The sequence below is a fragment of the Loxodonta africana genome, chromosome 10 (assembly GCF_030014295.1).
Source record: "Loxodonta africana isolate mLoxAfr1 chromosome 10, mLoxAfr1.hap2, whole genome shotgun sequence".
Taxonomy (NCBI): domain Eukaryota; kingdom Metazoa; phylum Chordata; class Mammalia; order Proboscidea; family Elephantidae; genus Loxodonta; species Loxodonta africana.
In genome coordinates, this window is record NC_087351.1 from 35335513 (window position 1) to 35362498 (window position 26986).

Genomic DNA, 26986 nt, shown 5'->3' on the forward strand with positions numbered 1-26986 from the left:
ACTGTAATTCTTATGAGTATTTCTTGTATGTGTGCGTTAGATATTTGTGTTTTCTTCACTTATAAAATATGTGAACAGGGCTAGTGAGTTTTTTTGTTGTATGTGCATTAGTTGTATCATGTTAGGTGCATGTATGACTTTATAATTGTCTTTATTTAGAGATTATGTATAGTTTAAGGGACAGCTGCCAAGTTGACAAGACGTGGACCGTGATGGTTAAAGTTGTGTGTCATTTTGGCTGGGCCACAGTTCTCAGTGGTTTGAAAGTTATGTAATGATGTAGTTATCCCCCATTCTGGGAAATAATGTAATCACTTCCATGATGTGGTCTGATGTGATCAGCCAATCAGTTCTAAAGGGAGTGTCCTCGAGGGCATGACCTGCATCCGAAACATATGGACATTCTGGCATCCGGCTTGTCATTATCTGATCTCTGATTCTTGGGTCTTGAGCCACTGGCCTGCTGTATTGCCTATTTTGGTATTTGTTGGCTTCCACAGCCTGTGAGCCAGCAGCTGGCTGTCTTACCTGCCATGTCGGCCTCTGTAGCCCATAAGTGAGTGGCCTGCAGTCTGACCTGCCGATCTTGGATTCATCAGCCCCTGCAGCTATGTGAGTCAGGAGAAGCCTCCAGCCTGACACCAGACCCATGGACTTGGTACTTTTCAGCCTCTACAACCCCATGAGCCATTTCCTTAATATAAATCTCTCTCTTTTTATATATACACGCTTCACTGGTTTTTCTTCTCTAGAGAACCCAGCCTAAGACACCCAGGCTGACCATGGCCTGGTGCTCCTGAGACTGATGAAACACTTGTGCAGTGCACCTATCCAGGCGCCATTCTTCTCCATCTTCTGGAGAGATGACTTAGAGTTTTAGACTTTTGCACTGGGGGACATCTTAGAGATTCACCCAGTCCAAAACTGTTTCTTTCCTTTAGCCAGGACTGTTCCTGAGAGAGAGGTAAAAATTGTTGTTAGGTGCCATCAAGTTGATTCCGACTCATAACAACCCTATGTACCACAGAAAGAAACACTGCCCAGTCCTGCACCATCCTTACAATCATTGTTATGCTTGAGCCCATTGTCGCAGCCACTGTGTCAATCCATCTCATTGAGGATCTTCCTCTTTTCCACTGATCCTGTACTTTACCAAGCATGATATCCTTCTCCAGGGACTGATGCCTCCTGACAACATGTCCAAAGTACGTAAGATGCAGTGTTACCATATCTAGTAGGAAAATAACATTTGTGAGAGAAGAGTAGGAGAAATTAGTATGATCCCAGTTTCCTTGGGCCTCATCAGCCTGTAGGTGTAAAGGAAACATGGGGTATATTTTCTGCGTGCTCCCAGTTCTCCTCTTTGCTCTTTTCCACTCTGCCCTGTGCCTAGCAGCCTGACCTAAATGGACTGCCTCAGCCCACCTTCCTTGCCCTTTGGCTTCTGACTGAGTTTGGCCAATGCCAGGCATTAGCAGGAAATTGGAAGGTAGGAGGAGAGGTGACATATGCTCTCCTGGCTACCTCCAAGCTGGACCCCAGCCTGCATATCTTTTTCTAAGGCCACAGCTCCTCTCCTGTGGCCTTTTTTTACAACACCATCTCTTGCCAATCGGTTGATTCCAACAATCACTTCTTCCCTTTGCCCTTTCAGGCCTACAGGTAGTAAGGATACTAGCCCCAAGGTACTGCACCTTCTTTTATTAGTTTTCCATAACCCTGCCCACGTCTCTGTAAAAGGTCCATTTTTAAAACTTCTATCAGTCACCCCTTTGGAAAGTATCCTGTATTTCGTGCTAGGACCCTGACCAATAAGGGCAATTGCCACTAAGGTAGTAATTCTGGCTCTTGACTCATTGCAACCACCTTATGCCTGACCATTCTATGTGCCCTTTGGGAAGCCACTTTTGTTCTGATGGAAATCCTCCAGGAATGAAAGCTTCTCAAGCATTTTGCACAGTCAGGGAGAAGCCTGGCTTCCCTCTGGGTCACAAGGACACAAAAGGCCCAAGCAGGGGTGACTGGATCCCCACCCCCATCCCAAGGAGCTCAGACAAGAACAGTAAGTGTGAGCTGGGTCGGGAGATATTTGAGCGACAGAACTGCCTCTCCCTTTGGAGTCTTAGAGGGATAAGGATCTATTTATCAAGCTCACAGTGCAGGCTCCATGAGCTTTCTCCATGGAGGCTTCTCATTCCTCAGGCAAACAGGCTCCTGGCAGGGTGTGCTACCCCGTTGCCAGACATGCCTAGACAGAGCTAATTCTTCTTAGACTTGAGCTGGGATCCTTCTATACAAGGTTGGAAAAGTGGATTTGGGCCAGGTCATAGAAGGCCTCCAACACAAACGAGTTTTAACCTAATATTTTAGCCAAGGAATCACTGAATGTATTCGTGCTGGGGAGAGATCTGGATCAGAAAATTGCTAAGAGCTTAGCTCGTTCCCATCTCAGAACCCTCTCCCTCTAACTGCAATATCACTTCATCAGCGAGGCGCCTGACAAGGCACTCTCGGTTATCTGTTTTGTTTTATTTCTAGTATTTATCATTCCCTGAAACCACACTGTTTTCTTCTTTCTGACCCCAACCGTAAGGGCAGGGAGCTATCTGTCTCATTCCTTGTTATATTCCCAGGGCCTGGCTCATAGTCAATACTCAATAAATGTGTTGAATTTGCTGAATGAGTGGATGAATTTGGTCTGATGATGAAGTTAGATGGGGAAGCTGAAGCCTGGAGAGGTGAATGGACTTAGCGACCTGCTGAAGGGTGCACAGCTCATTATTGACAAAGCTGGGATCAGAACCAGGCTCTCTAAATAAATCCACAACATCACGGTGGAGAGGCAGGAGGTAGAGATGGGTAAGCAGGAAGGGTGAGGAGAACCTGGCCTTGGAGCTAGGCTGGTGGCAGGTAGATGGGAAAGGATTAGAAAGAGGGGGCTTCTGGGAGGGTATGGTGACACAAAGGAGCTCTGGTGGCTCAGTGGTTAAGCCCTTGGCTGCTAACTGAGAGGTTGGCAGTTTAAACCCACCAGCTGTTCCATGGGAGAAAGATGTGGCAGTCTACTTCTGTAAAGATTACAGCCTTGGAAACCTTATGGGGCAGTTCTACTCTGTCCTATAGGGTTGCTATAAGTAGGAATCTACAGTAGTAACAGGTTTGGTTTTGGATGGTGACACATCAGCCAGAGCTGAGGTGGGGAGAGAGACAAGATCTGGGAGAGAAGAGAATTAACGTGTGTTGAGTATCTCCTCTGTGCAGGCACTGTGCCATGTACCCTACCTGTGCTTTGATTTACAGCCTGTGCTATAGGTATTGGAGTTCCTGAGTGGTGCAACAGCTAATGTGCTCAGTTGCTAACCAAAAGGTTGGAAGTCCAAGTCCACCCAGGGAGACCTTGGCAGAAAGGCCTGGTGATCTACTTTTTAAAAAAGCAGCCATGGAAAACCCTACAGAGCACAGTTCTACTCTGACACACATAGGGTTGCCATGCGTCAGAATTGACTTGATGACAACTGATTGCTAAAGGTATTATTAACCCCATTTTTATGAGCCAAGGAAATGGTGGTATAAGTTTTAAAAAAATAACCTCTTTTACCTACTTACGAAGTTCCTGAGTTCGAAACTTGACCTCTTTCCATCCTCCACATGGCCTCTTTGAACATAGGATCAAGCCTGGGAGTTTTTCTTCAAGATGGCCACTGTGTTTGTGGTCCAGTCAGTTGGAAGAGGGCACCTAGAACAAAGCATTTATTCAGGGGAGGGGTGGGGAGCAGGGATATGTGGGTCTCACCTTGCTTCAGAGGAGAAGTTGAAGCACAATTAGGCATGAGCCTGTTTTGATAAAAGGAGAGCAGTCAGAGGTGGGCAGAGTGGGGGAGATAATCACCTGGGCTAAATACCCAAAGTTTACCTTGAGGGTCTTTGGTTCAAACCTCTGTAGATGGCAGAATAGGGGAGTCAGATGGGGCAGAGCAGAAGGCTTTTAAGCCAGAAGTGACTTTTTCCTTTTCTGAATTTAATCTAGGGAGAAGATGCGGGGATGGATGGGGGGTGGGTGGGTCAGAGTCTGGTCTGGACTAGGGGTAGTGCGAGCCCTTCCTCCTTTCCCCCTAACTGGGCTCCTTCCTTGTAGTGATGCGCTCCTGGCCCCTTGCCTGCACACAAACACATGATGGCCCCGCAGCCCAGATTTTCCATGGCAGGCCTAATTTAAAAGTCACTGCCCTTTGTTCCCATAAGTACACTTGTGCCTGTCAGACTGTGGCTCTCGATTTTGGTTTGGAAAATAAGGTCATAGGGGCCCAGGACTCACACTCTGCCCTCCACAGGGCTAGGTTCTGTTCAGGCTGCAGGGCTTTATAAGGTGTTCTTTGTGCTGAGGGAGCCTTAGACCCAGGTGTGCAGGTGGCCTCCCAGTCCAGGGCTGGTCCCAGACTACTGATGCCCATTAGCCTGCTGAGCGTCAAGGGTTGAGGGAGACCTCATAGGTTATCCTATGGACAAGACTCACTCCCATCCTAAAGCCTCCCCTCACAGCATAACTTAGCTTGCTAAAAAGGGCTTTCATAAACAACTCCAGTCTTAGAACTCCGACACCCTCCCGCCCCTCCAGCCCTGGGGGGCTTCAGGAGGGTCTGGGCTGTCTGCCAGCTCCAGGCTGTCCCCAGACTTCAGTAGGGGGTGGGAAGTCGGTCCTGCTACCCTCTCCTTCCTGTTTGGTCTCCAGCCCACAGTTTCCTCAGGCCTCAGCCTCCCAGAGCTCCCCACCCTGCTCCACCTTAACCCTTTCCTCCAAGGACTGGCGCACACCGAGAGGGAAGGAGTGGCTGAGGTTCTGGTTCTCAGGGGAAACCTAGGAGGCGGGGAGAAAGGCCTGTCCCAAATCTCAGGAAAGGTCCCTGAAAGCAGTCTCCCCCTACCCCCAACCCGAATACTCTTCCTTCCCCTTTCTTCCACAGGGAAAGGGAAATGTGGAAAGAAATTAACTTTGACCCCTGGATTCCGGCTCTGGGCCCCAAACATGCGTGGAAGGCAGAGGTTTCCAGAACCCTTCCGCGCCCCCTCCTCTTCGCCTCGTCTTTCCCTCTCTCCGCCTCCTGCGCCCCTTTTAAGCTACCCAGCAGACAGAGAAAGAGTTTATCCAGGAGGGGCCGGCGGACTGGCGGTGGGGGCAGGCTAGGGGAGGAGGGAAGGGCGGCTGGAGCCCGACCGGTCCCACCCCCGGCTGCAACCCCTGGCAGGAAGAGATCGTCGCGGGAGCCGCCGCCGAAAGGGTCGGAGCCCGGGAGGGCGGACGCCGGAGCCGTGGCCGGTGGGTCCGGGAGCCGGGAGGAAGGAGGCCGTGGCCGGGGCGCGCCGGAGGGAGGAGGGGGCGTGGCGTAGGCTCCTCGGACTGCGGCCTGGGGCGCCTCCCGCACTGAGACCCCCCTGACACTGCGGTCTCCCTCCCTCCAGGGGCCCGCAGGGCAGCCATGCTCCTGTCCCGGGGCGACCCTCCGGCGCAGGAATGGTTCATGGTGCAGACCAAATCGAAGCCTCGGGTGCAGCGACAACGGCTGCAAGTGCAGCGCATCTTTAGAGTCAAGCTGAACGCCTTTCAGAGCCGCCCGGACACCCCCTACTTCTGGCTGCAGCTCGAGGGGCCCCGGGAGAATATGAGCAAAGCCAAGGTAACTAGCTTCTCCCCACCCCCACCATCCCTGCCAGCCAGGCTCCTCCCCCTCCCCTGCCCCTCGGGAGACGGTGGTCCCCAGGGGTACTCCGACCTGGATTCGACAGTATGGCGGGCAGGTACTGGGCCACCCTCTGGCCTTTCCAGATCTCCAGCCTTCTCTCCTTCCCTTCTCTCTTTCCCTCTGGTTCCTTCTTTCTTTTCTGCCCCACCCCTCTCTTGCAAGTCGCTCTATCCCTCAAGTGCGCTAAGAGAGCCTTCGCGGTGTGTGTCCCTTACCCCAGGAGCACCTTGGAGCCTCAGCATCCACCCCACTCCTCCATGGGGGAAGCAACTTAAGGTCCTGCATTTCCCTGGCTTCTAGAACACACCCGCTTTGTTCTCCACCAAGACTCTGGAAGGCCTAGGTCCTTCTGTCCCTCTTTAAGTCTCCTTAACTCCTGGATTGCCCCTTGGAGGCTTTCAGAGTGTTAGGACTGGGGGAGACCTTAGAGACTCTTCTAGAGCAGCCCTGGCCTTTTACAGATGAGGCAATGGGACCAGAGAGGGGAAGGGGCTTGCCTGAGTGCTCAGGATTTGGTAGGTGGGGAGTGCTGAGGGCTGAGACCGGAACCCAGTGCTCTGGGCTTCCTGCCCACACTCTTGACATCCTTGGCAGACTTCTGAAGGGGTCCAGGGTTGAAGAACTAGTCCAGGGGGGTGGGGATCGATCTGGGAGGAGGGCTGTGGGCTTTCAGATGAAAGGCCTGCTGTGTGGGGCTGAACGTTGGACAGGCCAGGTCACAGTGGGCCTCTCTTGCGTTCTCCCTGGCTTCTCTCACAGCTTCCCCTCCCACTTGGGCCTCTCAGGTTCTCACTGTCCCTAATCATGGCCAAGGTCTCCCTCTTTCCCCAGATTTTCTTATCTTATCTCTTCCCAGTAGGAATGCTGCAGCCTCCCTCTGTCCCAGACCACCTTTTCCTCTTCCCCTTCCCCCTCCCCCTCCTCCTTCCACACACACGTACACACGTTCCCTGGCTGGACACATGTTCTCTGGCTGGGGTCTGTACCAAACATCCCAATTGGTCAAGGCCATGGGTGGGGGAGGCCCTGAACACAGGCAGGCAGGCTGGGAAGTTCCTCCCTCTGCCCCTCTGTTGAGCTGCTGTGTCAGCAGCTTTACTAAGTCTGACAGAGGTGCCCGTAGAGGGGAGGGGTGTCTGCCCTGAGAACAGATGTGCAGGGGCCCTCAGGGTAAGAATTATGAGTAACTGGGATGGGATGGGTTAATAAGAGGAGCGTTTTGAGCTCTTAATCTTTTTGTTAATATAACAGCTCACTCTTTTATGGGGGTGCACTTTCTGAGGTACCTGGTCCGCCTGCTCCCTGCTTAAATCCTGTCAGTTTTTTCGGGCTTATCTGCACCAGCTCTCACTGCTGCCTCAGGGTTCTTTGGGCCGCTGTTGCCCTCCTTCACATCACCTCAGGCTCTCTTTCCAGGCCCTGCTAGCTTGACCAGTCGCCCCCTCAGTTCCCCCCACTTCCTCCCCATTCTGCTTTCTCTTCCCTTTGGGAAAGGCACTGTTCAAGATGGAAATATAATGGGAGAATGTTCCAGGGAACCCCTTCCCTATTGCACAGAATGAGCAGAAATAAAAGATTGGGATCAGAGCAGGAGGGCAGGGATGGTAGGGAGGATAAGGCTTTGTTCCAGGGCTTAGAAGATTTGGTTCGATTTGTTGTCACTAAATTACAGCCAGGACAGAAGGGTGTGGTAGAGAGATTTGGGGATTGGAGGTCAGACTGGGCTTGCTACTTTCACTTACTCTGTCTTGAACCTCCTTCTTCAACCATAAAACAGAAAATCATAATACCCACTGCATGAAGGGTTTGTGAGAGTCAACTGAAATAATGCATGCATAAATACTTTTGTAAAATGTAGAGAGCGATATATAAAATATATATATAAATGTCAGTTATAATTGTTAACCAGCTGTATTAGTTTAAGTAAGTCTTTTTTCCACTCTGAGTGTCCTTGTTTGTAAAGCTTGGATAAACTGCTCTAAGGGCTAGTGATCCAATACATGTAAACTTCCCAAGTATAATGAAGTCTTGTATTTTCCATATGGAGGTGGTGTGGCCGATCCCAATCCCAGCTGTAGGGACGCAGAATCATGCACTCTTATAACAGCCTGTGTACACTAGGCTGGCAGAGAGGACTCAGTGAGAGTAGAGACTGTAGGAATGGGGTTGAGGGGAAGGGAAGGAAGCTAGGAATGTTGGGGTATGGGTGGGGCTTATCTGGGCCTGAAGGGAGGAGGGGTCAAGAAGTATACAAGGTCATCTGTATAGAAGGGTCTGGTAGTATTTCTACATTATATGAGGCTGGTTTTCCAGGAAAAGCTCTGTAGAACTCAAGAGTGTTTCTAAATTGTTTTGTTGTTGTGCGGTTTAAAAAACAACGAAGACATTGCTGGAAATCACATTCCCAGGCAGCAAAAATCAACATGGGGGAGGCTCGGCCTCTCTGAGGTAAAATCAGCAAGTGGAAAACCCATTGCTGTCAAGTCAATTCCAACTCATAGTGACCCTATAGGACAGAGCAGAGCTGCCCAGTAGGGTTTCCAAGGAACGGCTGGTGGATTCGAACTACTGACCTTCTGATTAGCAGCTATAGTACTTAACCACTGCGCCAGCCAGGCCTCCAAGTGGGAAGGAGGATTTTAATAATGATCATAAGGACCCAGGTTCAAGGCCTATTCTGCCCTTCTTGGCAATGATGGAGCGGGGGTTTGTTGAGCAGCAGAGAGGAGAGGGGACATGTAGATGTGTCTCCTTTTTGGGGGCAATGGAGGGAGGTAATGGGGAGCTCAGGGGCAGTGACGATGGGAGAGAAGAGTGGCTTCTGGAGCCCTGGGATAGGGTGTGGCTTACTGCCTTTTGGCTTGGTTGTCAGTTGGAAGTTGATCTGTCCCTGGATGTCGATCTGTCCCTGTTCCACACTAGCTGTGAGCAGTGGTGTGCTGGAGATGGCTCCTACTGGTCCATTGTTAAAATTTCAGGAGTTTTGCAATCCAGTGGAGTTCCACTGCTACCTTGAAATTGGACACGGTGGTAGTATTTACATCCTAGAGACTGACAAATGGTAAAAATCGGCCCCCCATCCTCAGCTGACTATTAAGCATTGACCAGCATACTGCTGGTTGTGGGCACCTAATCCTTCTTTTCTCCTTAAATTTTTTTTTTTTTTATCCAAGTAATACACATTTAAAAAATCCAACATTTTTTAAAAAGCTTATAACATGGGTCCCTGGGTGGCGCAAACAGTTAAGCACTCCACTACTAGCTGAAAGGTTGGTGGTTTGAACCCACTAAGAGATGCCTTAGAAAACAGTCCTGGGGATGAGCTTCCGAAAAGGTCACAGCCTTGAAAATCCTAAGGGGTGGGCAGTTCTACTCCGCAAACATGGGGTCGCCCTGAGTGAGAATCAGTTTGAACGCAACTAATGACAACACTGTAAAAGGACACAGTGGTGCCCTGCCCTGTCAGTCCCAACTCCCTTTCTCTATTCCTCCCCATAGACAAAACCAAACGCATTGCCACCAAGTTGATTCTGACCCATAGTGACCCTATAGGATGGCGTAGAACTGCCCTATGGGTTTCCAAGGCTGTAAATCTTTACAGAAGCAGACTGCCACGTCTTTCTCCTGTGGAGTGGCTGGTGGATTCGAACTGCTGACCTTTCGGTGAGCAGCCCAGCGCTTTAACCACTGGGATGCCAGGGCTCCTACATGTAGTTTTGAAAAATATGTATATACTATTATCTTTTGATGAATCAATTTTAGAGGTCATCTTTGCGTTGCCTGTTATCCTAGGTGAGGATTTGGCTCCCTTACACTGCTGTCCCCTCTCTCTTCCCAATGTAACTATATTTCACTTTTCTGTTAAATCTGTATTTAGTATTTGCATCATTGTGCCTATGAAAATATCACTCACATCTAAGCATTGATATGTATTGTGATTATGTTTTCTTACTTTTTGGTTTCCCTGAGGTTAATAACTTCTGGTTTTTCAATTTGCTTCTTTTTCTTTGTACCTTTTGTTAATTCTTACAACTTCCGGTAGCCTCTCAGCACAATTTTCTACAAGGTCAATGCTTCTGTTCAAGTTGTTCTTTCAGTTCCAAATCTTTCCTTGAAGACATCCTTCCTGCTTGGTCAGTTGCTTTCCAGGCCTGCACAGCTGTCATTCTGAGACTTCAGTTTACTGTCATCCTGGGCATTTCTTTGTTTTTTTCTTTGTTAAGTGCCTTGTTTCCTGGACCACGTGTCTTCCTCTTTCAAGGGTTGGTGGAGCACATCCATCAGTAGTTTCCTCAGGTTAAAAAGATGGTGCAGTGGTAGAGGGTATGCTGGCAACTGCTCTCAACACGCTTGTCTCTTGAGTCATAGTCTACAATCTGAAGTAGTTGTCTTCTATGCCTGGGGACAGTTGCCATTCTAGAACAGTACCTGGCACGTAGTAGGTATTCAGTAGTGATTTCTGGAATGTCTTAATGTGAATGATGTTGTCTTCTTCTCACTGGTTCTTTCCTATGTTGGATCTCCTTTCTCGGATTCCTTCCTTGATTTGCTGGAAAATGCTCTCCAGCAGCTCCCTGAAAAGGTTTTATAAGAGGTAAAAATTGAGAACCTTCCATATCCGAAGGTCACTTGATTGGTAAATCATAACCAAACCTTTGCCGTCGAGTCGATTCTGACTCGTAGTGGCCTTATAGAACAAAGTAAAACTGCCCCATAGGGTTTCCAAGGAGCAGCTGGTGGACTGGAACTGCTGACCTTTTGGTTAGCAGTCGAATTCTAAACCACTGCGCCACCAGGGTTTCCACTCGATTGATAATTTGTCTTTAAAAATGTTTTTTTATGATTTTGTAAATGAATTTTAGAAACGTATTTCTAAAATATAAGTACACTATAAATGGAAAAGTATTTTCTGTCAGAAATGTGAAGACATTACTCCATAGACTTCTTGCTTTTGAGAAGTCTGAAGCTATTTTGATCTCTGGTCCTTCGTATGTGATGTTTTTTTCTCCCTGCAAGTTTGTGGGATATTCTCGTTTTCCCTAGTATCCTGAGGCTTCCCAGAGATGTGCCTTTGTGGGGGTCTGTTTTCATCCATTGTGCACGGTACTTGATGGTCCCTTCAATATGGACACAATACGGTCTTCAGGTCTAGGAAATTTTTTGAAATTAATTTTGTGGATGATTTCTTTCCCTGTGTTTTATCTGGCTTCTCTTTCTAGAATTTCTATTCAGACACTGAGCTTTTTGAACTGGTCCTCTAATTTTCTTATTTTTTCTCCTATTTTCCAACTCTTTGACTTTTTGCTGTGCTTTCTGGAGAGTTCCTCAGCTTTATCTTCTAAACTTTTTCTTTGGTCTTTCATTTCTGCCATCATATTTTTAATGTCTAAGAGTCTTTTCTGTTCTCTCTCAATGCTTTTTTAAAAAATAGCGTCCTGTTCTTGTTGAGGGTATACACTCTATTATTTCTCTGAGGAGAACTATGATAGCAAGCTTTTTGATGTTTTCATACCTGCCTAGTTTCTTTCCCTTCATGTGGCTTTTTATCTGTATATTTTGGTCTTTATATTTCACGTTAGAATTTTTCCCCCTAAGTCTAGTAATCGTTGCTTATCTCTTTATGATTAAGAGTGGAGGAGAAGCACCTGATTGACAGCATTTTGTGGGTGAGGCTTGTTGATTTTGAGCTTGAATGTATAGAGATTTGGGGGCACTGTCTGCTAGGGTACCCACTTTGTCACTATTAGCCCTTTGCCTTTGGGCTGGTCAGACTTCCCAGAATATATCCCTCTACTCTGTGGTCTGGAGAGTCAGGGTCTTGCTGCCAATGCTCTGAATGGAAGAATGAGTTTCTCTGCATTCAGTTTTCATTGTGTATATCATTATTCGACCCCCTCACTCTTCCCACGATTTTCATATGATACCCATGTTCTGCAATATGTTGACTGACCTCTAGTCCTGAGATCCTCTTTTCCACTCTCTAGAAAACAAACATCCAGCCATCTACTGGAATGGAGAGGTACTTGCCAAGCTTCTATGGCGGGGAATGGGCTCCTGGATCTATCTGCTCCTCAAACATCTTTACCTTAGTCCTCCTTATTTTAGGTTCCCCTTCACCCCCAATTCCAGAGTTTCTTAGTGCTGCCATTTTCTGAACCTTTTGAGTATTCTGCAGTGCAGATTGGGTTGGTTCTGGAAGGCAGTCAATGAATTTTAATTGACTTATGAGAAAGGAGAATCCTAAGCCGGGTGTTAAATAATAAAACATCTTGATCAAGTATAGAGTAGTATTAGAATATTGGGTGTTACCATTTTGATTTAATTTACGAGTTGGCAAAGGGTCTGTGGGACATTGGCAGTATATTTTTATAAATACATGGCTCTTTTTCTGTGCTTATTTTCTCTTCATCTTTATATCACTTATCTGTCCAGTTGTTCCTGTCTCTTCTCTGCCTTTTCTCCTCTTAGAGGAAAAAGGTCTGGGTAGGCTTTAAGTAGGAAAGTTGTAGATGTTTTCTGGAATGTAAATGCCTGTTTTTTTCCTTATCTTCTCTTTCTCTACAGTATAGACAGCATCATGGGTAAGACCCCATACTTTGGAGTCAGAGTGCCTGAGTATCCTGGCTTACTATCTGTGTGACCTTGGATGTGTGACCTTCCTTGCTCATCCAAAATGGGGATGATAGTAATGTCCTTATAGGACGGAGGGAGGAATACATGAGATAATGTATGTAAAGGGCCTGACACATAGTAAGTACTGAATAAATATTAGTTCAGATTTATTATCTTAAAAGTTGTATCAGTCTCAGTAGCGTCAAACATACCAAAGATTGTGAGGATGGTGCAGGACTGGACCATGTTTTGTTCTGTTACACATAAGGTCAGCATGAGTCGCAGTCAACTTGATGGCAACTAACAGTATATATTTTTAATTAAAAAATATTTAACAGTTGATATAACAATAAAGACTTAAGCTCTTTGCAAAAAGAGAAAGAAAGGAACTGTAATCTTCTTCCCCTGCACATATCTTAATTTTACATATTGTTTTCAAGTAGTTGGAATGTGGGGAGCAACTGAATAATGTGAGTGTTTTTTGGTACCTAGTCAGATCCACCCTTGTTGGTCAATGGAATGAGCTGAGGTTCCACATAGGAGATGTTGGCTTGGGATGTCCATTAGGTCTTGGACAGATTGAAAAGAGAATAGACCTGGGCCTAAGTGTCTGGGTGTATATGAGGTTCTTTGGGGAGGTGCTTGGAGGTTCATGGCCTGGGCCAGGTGGTGGAGGTAAGCCTAGGTCTGAGCAGAACAGGATGGCCTAGGAACTGAGCCGAGGGGCTGCAGTGGTCTTCAAGATGGGTGTTGGAGATCCCAAATGGAGCATTAGTTTACTAATGGCAAGCAGGAAGAGGGGTGACTGTCATAGACACAGGAATGTGGGGGGATATGAGGGCAAATGCAATCAACGTGATTCAGTTGGTTAGGAGGGGAGCGCTGCTGCTTCCTTGGACCTATAAAGTGGAGCAACCTAACCTCTTCTCATCAACAAACTCAAACCAAACCCATCGCCCTCGAGTTGAATTCTGACTCACAGTGACCCTACAGGACAGGGTAGAATTGCCCCGTTGGGTTTCCAAGGCCGTAAATCTTTACAGAAGCAAACTGCTGCATCTTTTTCCCGTGGAGTGACTGGTGGGTTCGAACCACCAACCTTTTGGTTAGCAAGTGAACACTTAATCACTGTGCCACCAGGGTTCCTTCTACTCATCCCAGCTAAAGACTGAGTACGTGAGCCCTGTTTATGGGAGGGCTTGGTCTGCCCAGAGAGCCAGAGGCCCTCCTCTTGGTTCAGCTATTGTGCATAGCTGCGGGGTTCCCCTGGACACTGGCCCAGCGTCTTCTCTTCTCTTCTGTCCCCTCTAGGCAACAGAGTTACCGTGGTTACAGGTACAGGTTGTTCTAGAAGACCTTCTGGAGGGGGATTAAGCTGGAATCCCACAGGATTATCCCGAAGTCACTGTGCAGTCGTCCAGTGGAGGTGGAAAGAGCTTCAATTTCAGAGTCAGACAGATGTGGGCTGTGATGTTAGTCCAGTCACCCTCTAACTGGGGGCCCTTGGGGAAGCTGCAGAGCCCTTTAAAGACCGTACAATGGCTCTGAATTTGTTCACTCCCGTGTGTTAACTCACTGAAGCTACACAATAGCTTAATGAAGCAGGAGCTATTATCATCCCCATTTTACAGCTGAGGAAATCTAGGCACAGGCAGGATAAATAACTTGCTCCAGTCACGTAACTAGGAAGTGGCAGAGCTGCCATTCAAAGCTATATAGTCTCCTTTAAGCTTGTGTGCTTAATCATCGTTGTTATGTTCGTGGTGTGTAGAGGGTGCAGCCCCCTCTCCCTTGGCTCTTATGGAATCCTAGAATGCCAGAGTAGGACTGGACCTTAGAAGTATCTAGCTTAATAGGCCATTTTACAGGTGAAGAGACTGAGGCCGAGACTGAGAAGATGATCACTTCCTCAAAATTAACCTAATCTTTTGAGGTCGAGTTGGAACCAGGTCCCTTGACTATAACCCAGGTTTTCCCCTGCCTCCCCCCTCCAGGCCTACTCCACTTTGTCAGAGGGTTCCCTGGAAAGAAATGGGTGTGTGAAGTGGCAGGACCATTGAGAGAGGAGCTGGCCTCTGGCACATGCTTAGCGGGGATAGGAGTTGTGGGTGGGGGACGACAGAGCCGATGCCAGGCCTGCAAAGGGCTGATTTCCTTTGTGCTTGCCCCACTGTGCCCAGGAGTATCTGAAGGGCCTGTGTAGCCCCGAGCTGTGGAAGGAGGTTCGCTACCCGCCGATCCTGCATTGCGCCTTCCTTGGGGCCCAGGGCCTCTTCCTCGACTGTCTCTGCTGGAGCACCTTGGCCTACCTGGTGCCTGGCCCCCCGGGCTCCCTGATGGTGGGCGGGCTGACCGAGTCTTTCATCATGACCCAGAACTGGCTGGAGGAGCTGGTGGGGCGGCTGCGCTGGGGCCCTGCCCCTCTCCTGACCCCCCGGGGGATTTGGGAGGCCGAGGTGACCCGGGCCTTTGGGGCCTTGGTGTGGATCCGTGGTGACCAGTATGCAGGGGACCTGCTACAGCTGCCCCCCGCAGTCCAGGAGCTGCTGCTGAGCCTGGTGCGGGATGCGGCAGGCAAGGAGGACATCATCGAGTGGCTGGGCCACATTGGCACCTCAGACACCCTCTCTGACCCAGAGCTCCTGATCTGCCCTCCCCACCAGCACAAGGAAGGCCCGGCCATGGTGTCTGTGGGGGAGGGTCCTGGGCCCTTGCTGGAAATGGGGACCCTCCAGAATGGGGGTCCAGAGGATTCGAAGAGGTTAACCAGCCTGGGAGCCACCGGGCCCCTGGTCTCAGGCATCCTTGGCCCTCAGGAGATCTCAGCCCAGACCAAACAGCAGGAGACAGCAAACCAGCTAGTGCGGTAAGTTCTGGAGAATAAGTGGCTTCTCTAAACCTACCCTGCTCCCCCACCCCTAAGGAAGTAGTAATAGCTACATTCCTACCTTTCCAATAAACTTGGGCTTCCTCTAGGGTCGGTTCCAACAGCCAAGGTGGCACGGACAATGTGCTCGAGGAAGGACCAGTGCAAACCACCAGCAGCCAAGACTCCGTGAACCACACACAAGCCTTGTCGCAGCTGAGGCAGGTCCAGAAGGTGGAAGATAAACTCTCCTTCCAGCCTCCGGTATCAGCCCTAGGTGTGTGCCCGCCCTGGAAGGCCTGGAGCCCAGGACCAGCCTTTGGGCCCTTGTGGCCAGGGGCTATTGCTGCAACGTTCTGGAGGATCAATGAACTACATTCTCTCCACCTGGCCTGGCTCCTGTCCCAGGCGTGCTTCAACTTTCCCTTCTGGCAGAGGCCTTTGGGCCCCATTCAGTTCAAGCTGCCAGGGCAGAACCCTTTGCCCTTAAACCTGGAGTGGAAGCCAAAGGAACTGTCACCTTTGCCCAATGTGGAAAGCCCAGCTTGTGGACCAGATGGGGGGCTGGGAGGAAAGGTGGCCCTACAGAATTGCCCAAGGCCAGAGACTTCCAAAAAAGTCATGAGTTTATTGGTGGTCCCAGGGGCCTCTGGTGTAAAGGACAGAGTTAGCCCAGGACTGGCACAGATAGGGCTACCTTCTACCACTACACCCCAACTTCAAGCTGTAGGTGAGCCAGGGGATCAAGGAAATACAGAATGGGATTGTAAGGAGCCAAAAGAGGGGCCCTTACCAGTGGGACTCACAGGGCAAAGGATGCCCTCAGCTCAAGAGAGACCCCTGGCCATGACAGCCCAGTCAGTGCTGGATGCTCAAACAGTGCCTGAAACTCTGCAAGTGCCCATGGCTGCAGTGGTGCCTATGGCTCAGAAAACACCCACGACTCAAATGCCGCCTGCAGCCCCCAAAGTGCCTCCAGCTCAGCTGATGCCGGCAGTCCACACAGCACCTGCAGCTCACAAAGTGCCTTCAACTCTGACAAAGCCAGCGGCTCAGGGGCTGCCCACAGCTCAGAAAGCAGCCGTGGGTCAAATGGCACCCACAACTCAAGTGGTGCCCACAACCCCTCACACGCCCACAACTCAGAAGATGCCTGCAGTGAAAACATCACCTGCAGGTCCCAAAATGTCCAAAGCTCAAACTGTACCTGCAGCTAAAACAGGGTCTACAGCTTCCAAGGCACCTGCAGCCCCCAAAGCACATACAGTTTCCAAAGCCTCCAGGGCTCCCAAAACGCCGGCAGCTCAGAAGGCACCCCCAGATTCAGGGCCAACCTTGGATGTAGCAAAACTCCTGAGTGAGGTCCAGCCTTCATCAAAGGGCGGTGCCACCTTCCCGAAGGGCCAGGGGGAGGTCGGAAGGCAGGGTCCCCAGCCCAACCACACCCTGGCCCCTAGCAGTCAGCACTGTCCTCAGATGGAGAGTCTCCTGGGAGCATGGGAAGGGGCCCCGAGGCAACCGCCTCGCCACCCTCAGGCGAACGGCACAGTGACCAGCTTCCAGAGGTACCATGAGGCCCTGAATACACCCTTCGAGCTGAGCCTGTCGGGGGAACCTGGAGACCAGGGCTTGCGGCGAGTGGTCATTGATGGCAGTAGTGTGGCCATGGTGTGAGTAGCCACAGGCGGGCTTGGGGTAGGCTGGGGATGTTGGGGACCTGGGGCAGGGCATCTGTGGGAGATGGAACGTGGGCACCCCATGGTGACATAGGGTTCAAGCTGGGAAAAAATGGGGGAGGGAAGGGGCACATGTGGAGTGGTTACTACATGCCAGGCGTGTACATTGAATCTTCACAGCAGCCCTGCAAAGGTAGGTTTCTGTTCTCCTTCCTTGATTAATGCAGACGCAGGCTCAGAGAGGTGAAGGATGTTGCCCAAGCTGCCAGAGCCAGGAAGGCGCCAGCTGGCCTTTGGGTTTGGGTCTGTCCAATGCCAAGGCCCATGCTCTTGCCAGGCTGGCTCACACAGGATAACATCTGTCAACCCCAGGCCAGCTTTTAAACTTTTAGCGCAAATTTCAAGGTGCAGTGCAGTTCCTCCATGGAGCATTTCCCGACCTCGCCAGTCCTTAGAGATCATCCTCCCTTCACAGCGCTTATTGGCCATGCCACTCAGTTTGCCACTTGGTAGTTATCTGTGCTGAGCACACACCCAGCACCCAGTAGATGATTAGTGAATGTTAGCTTCCAGCCTCTAAAACGGGCTTTTTGAGTGTAGAGGCTGTCTTCTTCCTCCTGTTGCCCTCGCCACCCCTACATGCAAACGTACACACACATGCACACACCCATGCACAGCGTCTGGCAGTGCCCTGCACCCAGTACGTGCTCACAGAATGTTTGATGATGGAGGGAGCAGGGCGTTTGTTGCTGGTGTCTTTGCCCACTTTGCGGCCCCACAGGGCTGGCTCTGAGGAGAAGTGCGAGGCCGGGCCATTCCTGGCTCAGGAGGCTGCCCCCTCACCCCCGGCCACCCCACAGGCATGGCCTCCAGCACTTCTTCTCCTGCCGTGGCATTGCCATGGCGGTGCAGTACTTCTGGAACCGGGGACACCGAGAGGTCACTGTGTTTGTGCCAACCTGGCAGCTGAAGAAGAACCGAAGGGTGAGAGGTGAGTTGTCCCCTGCCCACCCGGCCTCTCCAGCATCCCCAGGCTTCTTCTTCCCTGCCTTTCTGCTGCATCCTCCCACCTTTTCCACTTAGCCTTTCTAACCGTCTCTGTCTTCTGCCTTTCACCTCCAGAGAGCCACTTTCTGACGAAGCTACACTCCCTCAAGATGCTTTCAATCACCCCTTCCCAGCTGGAGAATGGCAAGAAGATCACCACTTATGATTATAGGTGTGCCTGCTCCCCAGGATTTCTCTCTGTGGGGCCAGGGGCTGGGCAGGGCCGCTGTGTTAGCTGGAGTCTTGCCCCATCTGCTCTGGAGACATGAAGGCAAACACTCCAGAAGGGATCATGTCCAGAGAGGAAGGGGTGGGGCGTGGGCCCTCTGTAGGCAGAAGGGACACAAGCAAGGAGAAGGCCCCAAGGCTGGCTCTGCGCAAGCCAAGGGTCACTCCTGACTTTGGAATGCTGGAGTTTGATTTCCCTTAATTATTAACAGGTTTTCTTTCTCCATGAATGAGTAAAGACTTAGCTGCTTTATGTCAGGCTAGCTCAGGTGACTTCTAGTGCTTCAACTGAGTGTCAGAGGTACCCCAGGCACCTGGTTTTGGGTGCCAGTTAGGTTGAAGTTAATGTCTCAAGCAGGTGCATCAATCTTTTCCTCCACCCACACCTGGCCTTGGAAGGAAGTATGTATGGCTGTATGTGGTTAGGGTTCCTGGGCTGGGCTCTGGAATCGGAGTTAGGCTGGCCCGGCCCCCTAGCTAAATACCAGCGTCTCCCTGCTTGTCAGTCCTAAACTCCCATGTTGTCATCAAGTTGACCCTGACTCACGGTGAGGCCATAGGACAGAGTAGAACTGCCCCATAGGGTTTCCAAGAAGTGCCTGGTGGATTAGAACTGCCAGCCTTTTGGTTAGCAGCTGTAACACTTAACCATTTACACCACCAGGGTAAGGACTCTAACCCACTGCCCTCAAGTCGATTCCGACTCATAGACTCTAAAGCAGGACTGGATTTGAGGGAGATGGCTTTTCTACAGAGGCCCCTCTGCTGGGCACTTATGGAATAGCATGCTGGAGTAATGGGAATGGAAACCTTCAGGGAATATTGAGATGTAATTCACCTTTGCTTTTTCTTACTTGGTCACACCCCTCTTTAGAGGAGAAGTGATCCTCAAGAAAATGGATTTGTTTGTCCAGGCATGTGTTTGTATATGTGTTAGCATACATACATGTCTTGGCATGTATATGGATGTGCATTGATGTGGAATAATATGGAATATTTCTGCGTATGCTGTGTGACAGGCACTGAGTTAGACACTTAAATGCATTATCTCACTCAATTTAATCCTCACAACAATATAGGTGGGTATTTATCTCCAATTTACAGATGTGAAAACTGAAGCAGTATATATGTATGTGTGAATGTGGACAAGTATGTGGTTTCCGTGTATATGTCTGTACATGTTGCGTGTGTGTATGCCTGTGTGTGTAATAGGGCGGTGTGTTTGTATGTGTACTTGAGTGTGTGTGCATCCAAGTTCCCCCTCCTAGGTGGCTATTGGGTGAAACAGACAGAGGGATGTTCAGGGATCCCATATGGCTGCATCAAGAAGGGATGTGTTCCGGGCGCCCTGGCTCCCTGACTAGGAAGGGTAGAATTTTTGTCACCTCAGTGGGAGGCTGCAAGGAGTGAGAGGTTGGTTACTGGGTCATTAGTAACTCTCCCTTTTGCTGAAGGTTCATGGTAAAGCTGGCAGAGGAGACAGATGGCATCATTGTCACCAATGAACAGATCCACGTCCTGATGAATAATTCCAAGAAACTTATGGTTAAAGATCGGTGAGGTGGCTCCCTGGGGGCCGTACTGTTCCTTCCGCTTGGATGTCAGGCAGCCCCTGGGCTGGGGGATGTTGGGGCCAAGAGAGGGGTTTGCAGTAGTACTCACCGCTGTTTCCCAGGAGGAGATGTGGGCCTCAGCCCCTTTTTGGCTGTGGAGACACCCGGGTGACAACAGGGTGTGGGTGGGTCAAGGTCTTCTCTGTGACTGTGCCTCCTCCTTCCTGGGCCCAGCCTGCTGCCCTTCACCTTTGCCGGCAATCTCTTCATGGTGCCAGATGACCCCCTGGGCCGTGATGGCCCCACCTTGGATGAGTTTCTGAAGAAGCCAAACAGGTAAGGGACCAGGCCTCCCTTACCTCCCAATCCCTCCTGGGACCGATGGGAACTTTCCCTTAGTGCTAGCCAACATTTGTCCTGTGCTTAGAATGGGGAGAGTCATTTGACTGTTCTATGTCTGCATACTTTTACCAAGTGTTTATGTATCCATAAATTACTTACAGAATGGTTTTACAGTTCTAAAATTTTACATATTTAAGACTATATATATCCTTCCACAACTTGCCTTTTGTACTCACTGTTTCCTTAATTTTCTAGGCATGTGCCATGTTAATTGTGTAGCTCACTTTAATGGCTGTGTGGGATTCCCTTGCATGAACATGCAATGTGTTTATCTGTTCTCTTATTGAGGGCCGTTTTAGCTATTTCCATTTTATCCTGTTGGTACCAAGGCTGCAGTGAACATTCTGTTTTCAGAAGTCTCATTCTAGTTTCATTGTGTATGTATAAGGGAGCTTTCTCTAGAGTAGATACCCAATCAGAATTTTTTTCTACGTTCGTCATCTCGTTCGATCCTCACAACTTGAGTTAGATATAAGTGACCACTATCCTCATTTTACAGATGAGGAATCTGATACTCAGGTGACTTTTCCAAGGTCACTTTGCTGGTGCTGGCAGAACTGGTTTGGAGTAACTCAGATCCTCTGACCTCCACTCCCATCAAGCCACCTTGCTGCCACCCTTCCAGTTCTTTGGGCCCAGCAGGGGACTGCTGTCAGGACCTTCTCGGCAGGGCACTGCTTCCTCCACCAGGTCCTCCAGTCCCATTTCGCCAGTTTGGAAAAAATTGGTGTGGATGAGGTTTGTCTATGGTGTCCCCCAAGTCCCTGTCAGGCTCTCCTCCCATTTCTTGATCTCTTCCTGCATTGCTCATCCTGTGGTCAGGTTGCAAGCTGCCAACCATCTAACACTTATGAAACCATTGGCTTAAAACTGGTTTCAGTGTTACCTGTCAGTGAGGTTTTGATTGAGAAGCCTTCAAAGCACAGATGAATCTTGAATACAGAGGCTCTGGCATGTGCAGGAGGAGATGGAGGAGGTATTTGTGGCAGGGGCCTGCCTGATGCTCCTTAGGCTGTGCCATTTGGAATGGGCGAGACTCCATAGGGTTTCCACAGATGAGGTTTTCCTCGTGGATGACCTCTTGGCGTGGAGCTACCCTTCTTCCTCTTCCATCAGGACCCCCAGTCCCTCCACTCTGCTCTTTTGATGTAGGTTGGACACTGACATTGGCAACTTCCTGAAGGTGTGGAAGACTCTTCCTTCCAGCTCAGCCAGCATCTCTGAGTTGAGTGATGATGCTGATCCTGAGCCCCTGGAGAGTCTACAGCACGTGGAAGAAGTCAAGGTGGAGAAGGAAAGACAGGACGAGAAGCTGAGAGAGGGTCATGGGATACAGAGGCCAGCTGAGGAAGATGACTGTGACTCTTCCCTGGCATCAGTGTTTGGAGTTGAGTGTCCCTCCCTGTCAGAGGAGATCCTTCGGTGCCTCAGCCTCCACGACCCCCCTGACGGTGCCCTGGACATTGATCTTCTGCCTGGGGGGGCTTCTCCCTACCTGGGCATTCCTTGGGATGGGAAGGCTCCCTGCCAGCAGGTTCTGGCCCACTTGGCCCAGCTGACAGTCCCTAGCAACTTCACTGCACTCTCCTTCTTTGTGGGGTTCATGGACTCCCACCGGGATGTCATCCCTGACTATGAAGCCCTTGTGGGCCCACTGCACAGCCTCCTCAAGCAGAAGCCGGACTGGCAGTGGGGCTGGGAGCATGAAAAGGCCTTTCTGGCCCTAAAGCGAGCCCTGGTGTCTGCCCTCTGCCTCATGGCCCCCAACTCCCAGCTGCCCTTCTGGCTGGAGGTGACAGTGAGCAAGGTGGCCCTGACGGCCACTCTCTACCAGGAGCACTCAGGGAGGAAGCACCCCATAGCCTATACCTCGAAACCCCTCCTCCCTGACGAGGACAGCGAGGGCCCGCAGTCAGGGGGAGACAGCCCCTATGCGGTAGCCTGGGCCCTCAAGCATTTTTCCCGCTGCATTGGGGACTTCCCAGTGGTCCTGGATCTTTCCTATGCCTCCCGGACCTCTGTGGACCCCAAGGCTAGGCAGGGCTGTAGGGTTTCCAAAGCATGGCTGATCCGATGGTCCCTTTTGGTACAGGACAAAGGCAAGAGGGCCCTGGAGTTGACCCTTCTCCAGGGTCTGCTGGGGGAAAACCGACTCCTGACGCCTGCTGCCTCCATGCCTCGTTTTTTCCAGGTTCTGCCTCCTTTTTCCGACTTGTCCACTTTTGTCTGTATCCACATGTCAGGCTATTGTTTTTACCGTGAGGATGAGTGGTGTGCTGGCTTTGGCCTCTATATCCTGTCTCCTACCAGCCCCCCTGTCTCCCTTTCCTTCTCCTGTTCCCCTTACACGCCAACCTATGCCCATCTGGCGGCTGTGGCCTGTGGGTTGGAGCGCTTTGGCCAGTCCAGCCTTCCTGTGGTTTTCCTCACCCACTGCAACTGGATCTTCAGCCTCCTCTGGGAGCTCCTTCCCCTCTGGAGGGCTCGGGGCTTCCTCTCCTCTGACGGGGCTCCGCTACCTCACCCAGACCTGCTCTCCTACATTATATCCCTCACCTCTGGCCTCTCAGCCCTCCCTTTTATCTACCGAACCTCCTACCGGGGGTCCCTGTTTGCAGTGACAGTGGACACCCTGGCCAAACAGGGTGCCCAGGGGGGTGGGCAGTGGTGGAATTTGCCAAAGGATGTACCAGTCCCTGTAGTGTCTCCCCGTACCAAGGGCAAGAGGCCTGACCTGCTGGCATTGCAGCTGAGTGATAGCACCCTGGCAGATATCATTGCCAAGCTGCAGGCTGGGCAGAAATTGCCCAACTCCTCACCCTTCGCTTCTGCCTTTAACTCCCTCAGCCTTGACAAGGAGAGTGGCCTGCTTATGTTCAAGGGAGACAAGAGGCCCAGGGTCTGGGTCATCCCGAGGCAACTCCGGAGGGATCTGATTTTCTCTGTGCATGACCTCCCCATGGGGGCCCACCAGAGGCCAGAGGAGACCTACAAGAAGCTGCGGTTGCTGGGGTGGTGGCCTGGGATGCAGGAGCACGTGAGAGAGTACTGTAGAAGCTGCTTGTTCTGCATCCCCAGGAATCTCATAGGCAGCGAGTTGAAGGCTATTGAGTCCCTGTGGCCCATCAGGTCAACCGCCCCCTGGTCGAACCTACAGATCGAGGTGGTGGGTCCAGTCACCATCAGTGAGGAGGGCCACAAGCACGTGCTTATTGTGGCTGACCCCAACACCAGGTGGGTGGAGGCCTTCCCGCTGAAGCCCTACACGCACACGGCTGTGGCCCAGGTGCTGCTGCAGCACGTGTTTGCCAGGTGGGGTGTTCCTGTGAGGCTGGAGGCAGCCCAGGGCTCCCAGTTTGCCCGGCATGTCCTTGTGAGCTGTGGGCTGGCCCTGGGGGCCCAGGCAGCCTCCCTGAGTAGGGACCTTCAGTTCCCCTGCCTGACAAGCTCAGGGGCCTACTGGGAATTCAAGAGGGCCCTCAAAGAATTCATCTTCCTTCATGGGAAGAAGTGGGCGGCGTCCTTGCCCTTGCTGCACCTGGCCTTCAGGGCCTCCTCCACGGAGGCCACGCCATCCCAGATCCTGACGGGGGGTGAGGTGAAGCTGGCTGAGCCCCTCTGGTGGGAGATGAGCAGTGCCAACATTGAAGGGCTCAAGATGGACATCTTCCTGCTCCAGCTGATTGGGGAACTGCTGGACCTGCACTGGAGGGTGGCCGACAAAGCGTCTGAGAAGGCGGAGAACAGGCGTTTTAAGCAGGAGAGCCAGGAGAAGGAGTGGAATGTGGGTGACCAGGTCCTCTTGCTGTCCCTCCCCAGGAATGGCAGCAGTGCCAAATGGGTGGGTCCCTTCTATATCGGGGACCGGCTGAGCCTGTCTCTCTATAGGGTGTGGGGCTTCCCGACCCCAGAGAAGCTGGGCTGCGTTTATCCCAGCAGTCTGATGAAGGCCTTTGCTAAGAGTGGCACTCCCTTGTCCTTCAAGGCCTTGGAGCAGTAAGCTGGAGCACGGTGGAGCCCCCTCTGCCCCAGGGCTCCTGGGTGTCTGCTGCTAGGTCTCCCGTCCCCAGCAGTGCTCTCACACTTGGGGGCCCTCAGTTGTGCCTTTTGTAGAGAAGTTGCTTCATAAAGCTTTGTTGAATTGCATTGAACTAGGGACCAGTGTCCCTATGGAAACACCACCAGTTTGAGGTATTCAGAGAATCTGTCAAAGGCTCAGATACGGGCCTCTGGCAATTTTAGCCTGGGAAGTAGAAAGCCCCCTACCAAGCTAGGCCAAGCTCAGCGTCTTTTCCCCAAGTATCCTTTTGCCCTGTCACATGCAGGTGTGCTTGTGTACACACATACACACCCCCGAATCTTATTTCTGGCTGTCTTAGCTATGAAACAGTGTGGCTCTGTGTCCACTGAAATGGAACCACATTTTTCTCCCAAACAGAAACCCTGAATGTGGGCTCCTCCCTTCAACCTGTTCACTAGGGACCTTTGCCCTTGGAGCTGTCACAGCTGACAGATTGAGTGGGCTGTTGGGAGGCAGCTGGCTCCCTGGCTTCACAGGTGGCTTTTTCAGGCCAGGCCAGGTCCGCCCAGCTGTTAAGGAAGGGCAGTGGCTCGGAGCTGGGGTGGGAGGAAGGCAGCTACAAGTAGCCCACTAGTCAGCCTAGACAGGGGAAGAGAGAGAATGGATCCAGCCTACCTCATTTTACTTCAGCCAGTGGAGACGACACCCTCCATGTTTTGATGGTGTCAATCCCACAGGAATCAAGGATCTCGATGCCGATTGAGGCATCTCTACCTGAAGAGCTGCTTCAACTAGATCAAGGGGCCCAGGCCTCGGTTTTTTTTGGGTGGGTTCTGAAATTAGGAGTCTGGTACACACTGAGGTGCCAGCATGGCTCTACCTCCCGATCCCTCCCCACCCCCTCCCAAAGCCCATAGCCCTCTGCTCATCCTGCCTCACCGCTTCATTCCCAGACCCTCTGTAGTGTGTGATTGGTTTGTTTGGATCACCCTGGTCCTCTGACCCTGCCTTCCGTTTAGAGCAAAACCCGAGCTCCCTCAGCCACTCTTGGCAAAGACCACTCTGGCAGCAGGAGTGAATTTCTCGCGCGTGTGTACCAGCCGTGCAGTGTGCATATGCTCTTCCCTCTGAATTGCTGCTACTGCTGCTGACAGAGTGGACTCCATCTGAAGGCAAGCTGAGGTGGCCAGAACTCTTGGCATTGTGGAGTGCCAGAGCCAGAGCAGAGCCTGCTTGTTTTACAGCTGAGGAGATGCTCAGAGTGGGACAGTGACTTGTGCAAAGTCATGAAGCTAGTTCATGACTGAGCTGGGACCAGGATCAAGCTTCCTGATTCCTAGTTCACCACAAACAGCCATTTAGTGACAGGTTCAAGCTAGAGAATTCCTCAAAATCCTATACCTGCATTCCCTCCAGCTCACCATCTCCCAGATTTTGTAGACAGACTACCAAGATATAATTAAGCCATTTCTAGCTGTTGACCCTGCCCTGGAAAGAATGTTTGGGTGCTGGCTGAAAAATTGAAAGGTGAACTGTGAGGATTTTAGCAGCTATTCTCTTCCTCTTTTCTCTAATGATGTTTTTGACCTCACTTTCCCTCCCCAGTGCTATATTCATTCCTCCTGTTAACCACATTCATGATCTTATACCCCCCTTTTGGTGACTTTTTTTTTTTCCTCATTTGATTTGTCAATAAACAGATCAAACTGGAACCAATGTCTCATTCTCTTTTGAACGTTGTATTCACTATAGGAGTGAGGAGGGTGGGGGGTGGCCGTGGAGTAAGGTTGCTCTATTTTTCTCAAACAGACTTACGGATCTTAAAACCTGCATGATACCTTTCTGAGGTCATCTGGTCAACCTCTGATTTTATAAATGAGGCCAGAACTCAGCCCCTTGGCTGGTTAACGGCAAAGCTAGAACTAGAGCCCAGACTCTGGACTTGTAAGCTCAGGCTCTTTGCAGTTCATGTCTTGGAAATGGGCAGGGTGGGAATGAAGACAAAGGCTGGCTAGAGAGAATGACATTAGCGCTGAGCCAGATTAGTTGTACTGGACACATGAGAGACCTAGGTTTGGATGTTGGCTCTATATTTGCTACCTATGTGGCTTGTTTCCCATCTATAAAGTGCAGGGTAACAGTTCCTAAATTATGGGGTGGTGGGAGGACGGCATGAGATAATGTGTGTGAATTGGCTAGTGTGGTGCTGGGATGGGGTAAGCATTCACTGCATGCTACTGAACATTACTCTTTTTTTTTTTTTTAGAATTAAAAAAAATTTTTATTGTGCTTTAAGTGAAAGTTTACAAATCAAGTCAGTCTCTCACACAAAAACTTACATATATCTTGCTGCATACTCCCAACTGCTCTCCCCTTAATGAGACAGTCTGCTTCCTCCCTCCACTCTCTTTTTGTGTCCATTTCGCCAGCTTCTAACCCCCTCCACCCTCTCATCTCCCCTCCAGGCAGGAGATGCCAACATAGTCTCAAGTGTCCACCTGATCCAAGAAGCTCACTCCTCACCAGCATCCCTCTCCAACCCATTGTCCAGTCCAATCCCTGTCTGAAGAGTTGGCTTTGGGAATGGCTCTTATCCTGGGCCAACAGAAGGTCTGGGGGTCATGACCTCTGGGGTCCTTCTAGTCTCAGACCATTAAGTCCTGGTCTTTTTATGAGAATTTGGGGTCTGCATCCCACTGCTTTTCTGCTCCCTCAGGGGTTCTCTGTTGTGTTCCCTGTCAGGGCAGTCATTGGTTGTGGCCAGGCACCATCTAGTTCTTCTGGTCTCAGGCTGGTGTAGTCCATGGTTTATGTGATCCTTTCTGTCTCTTGGGCTCGTAATT

The 26986-nt window shown here is 50.7% G+C and overlaps 1 protein-coding gene across 1 annotated transcript; it reads left to right on the plus strand.

Moving 5' to 3' along the window:
- Positions 1 to 5474: 5474 nt before the first annotated feature.
- NYNRIN (NYN domain and retroviral integrase containing) lies at positions 5475 to 24450 on the plus strand. The gene is made up of 8 exons (XM_003420968.3): positions 5475 to 5672; positions 14531 to 15216; positions 15327 to 16886; positions 17753 to 17883; positions 18015 to 18111; positions 19622 to 19723; positions 19955 to 20056; positions 21275 to 24450. The coding sequence occupies exons 1-8, from the start codon at positions 5475 to 5477 to the stop codon at positions 24120 to 24122; spliced, it is 5724 nt and encodes a 1907-aa protein (XP_003421016.1). The 3' UTR covers positions 24123 to 24450.
- Positions 24451 to 26986: the final 2536 nt, after the last annotated feature.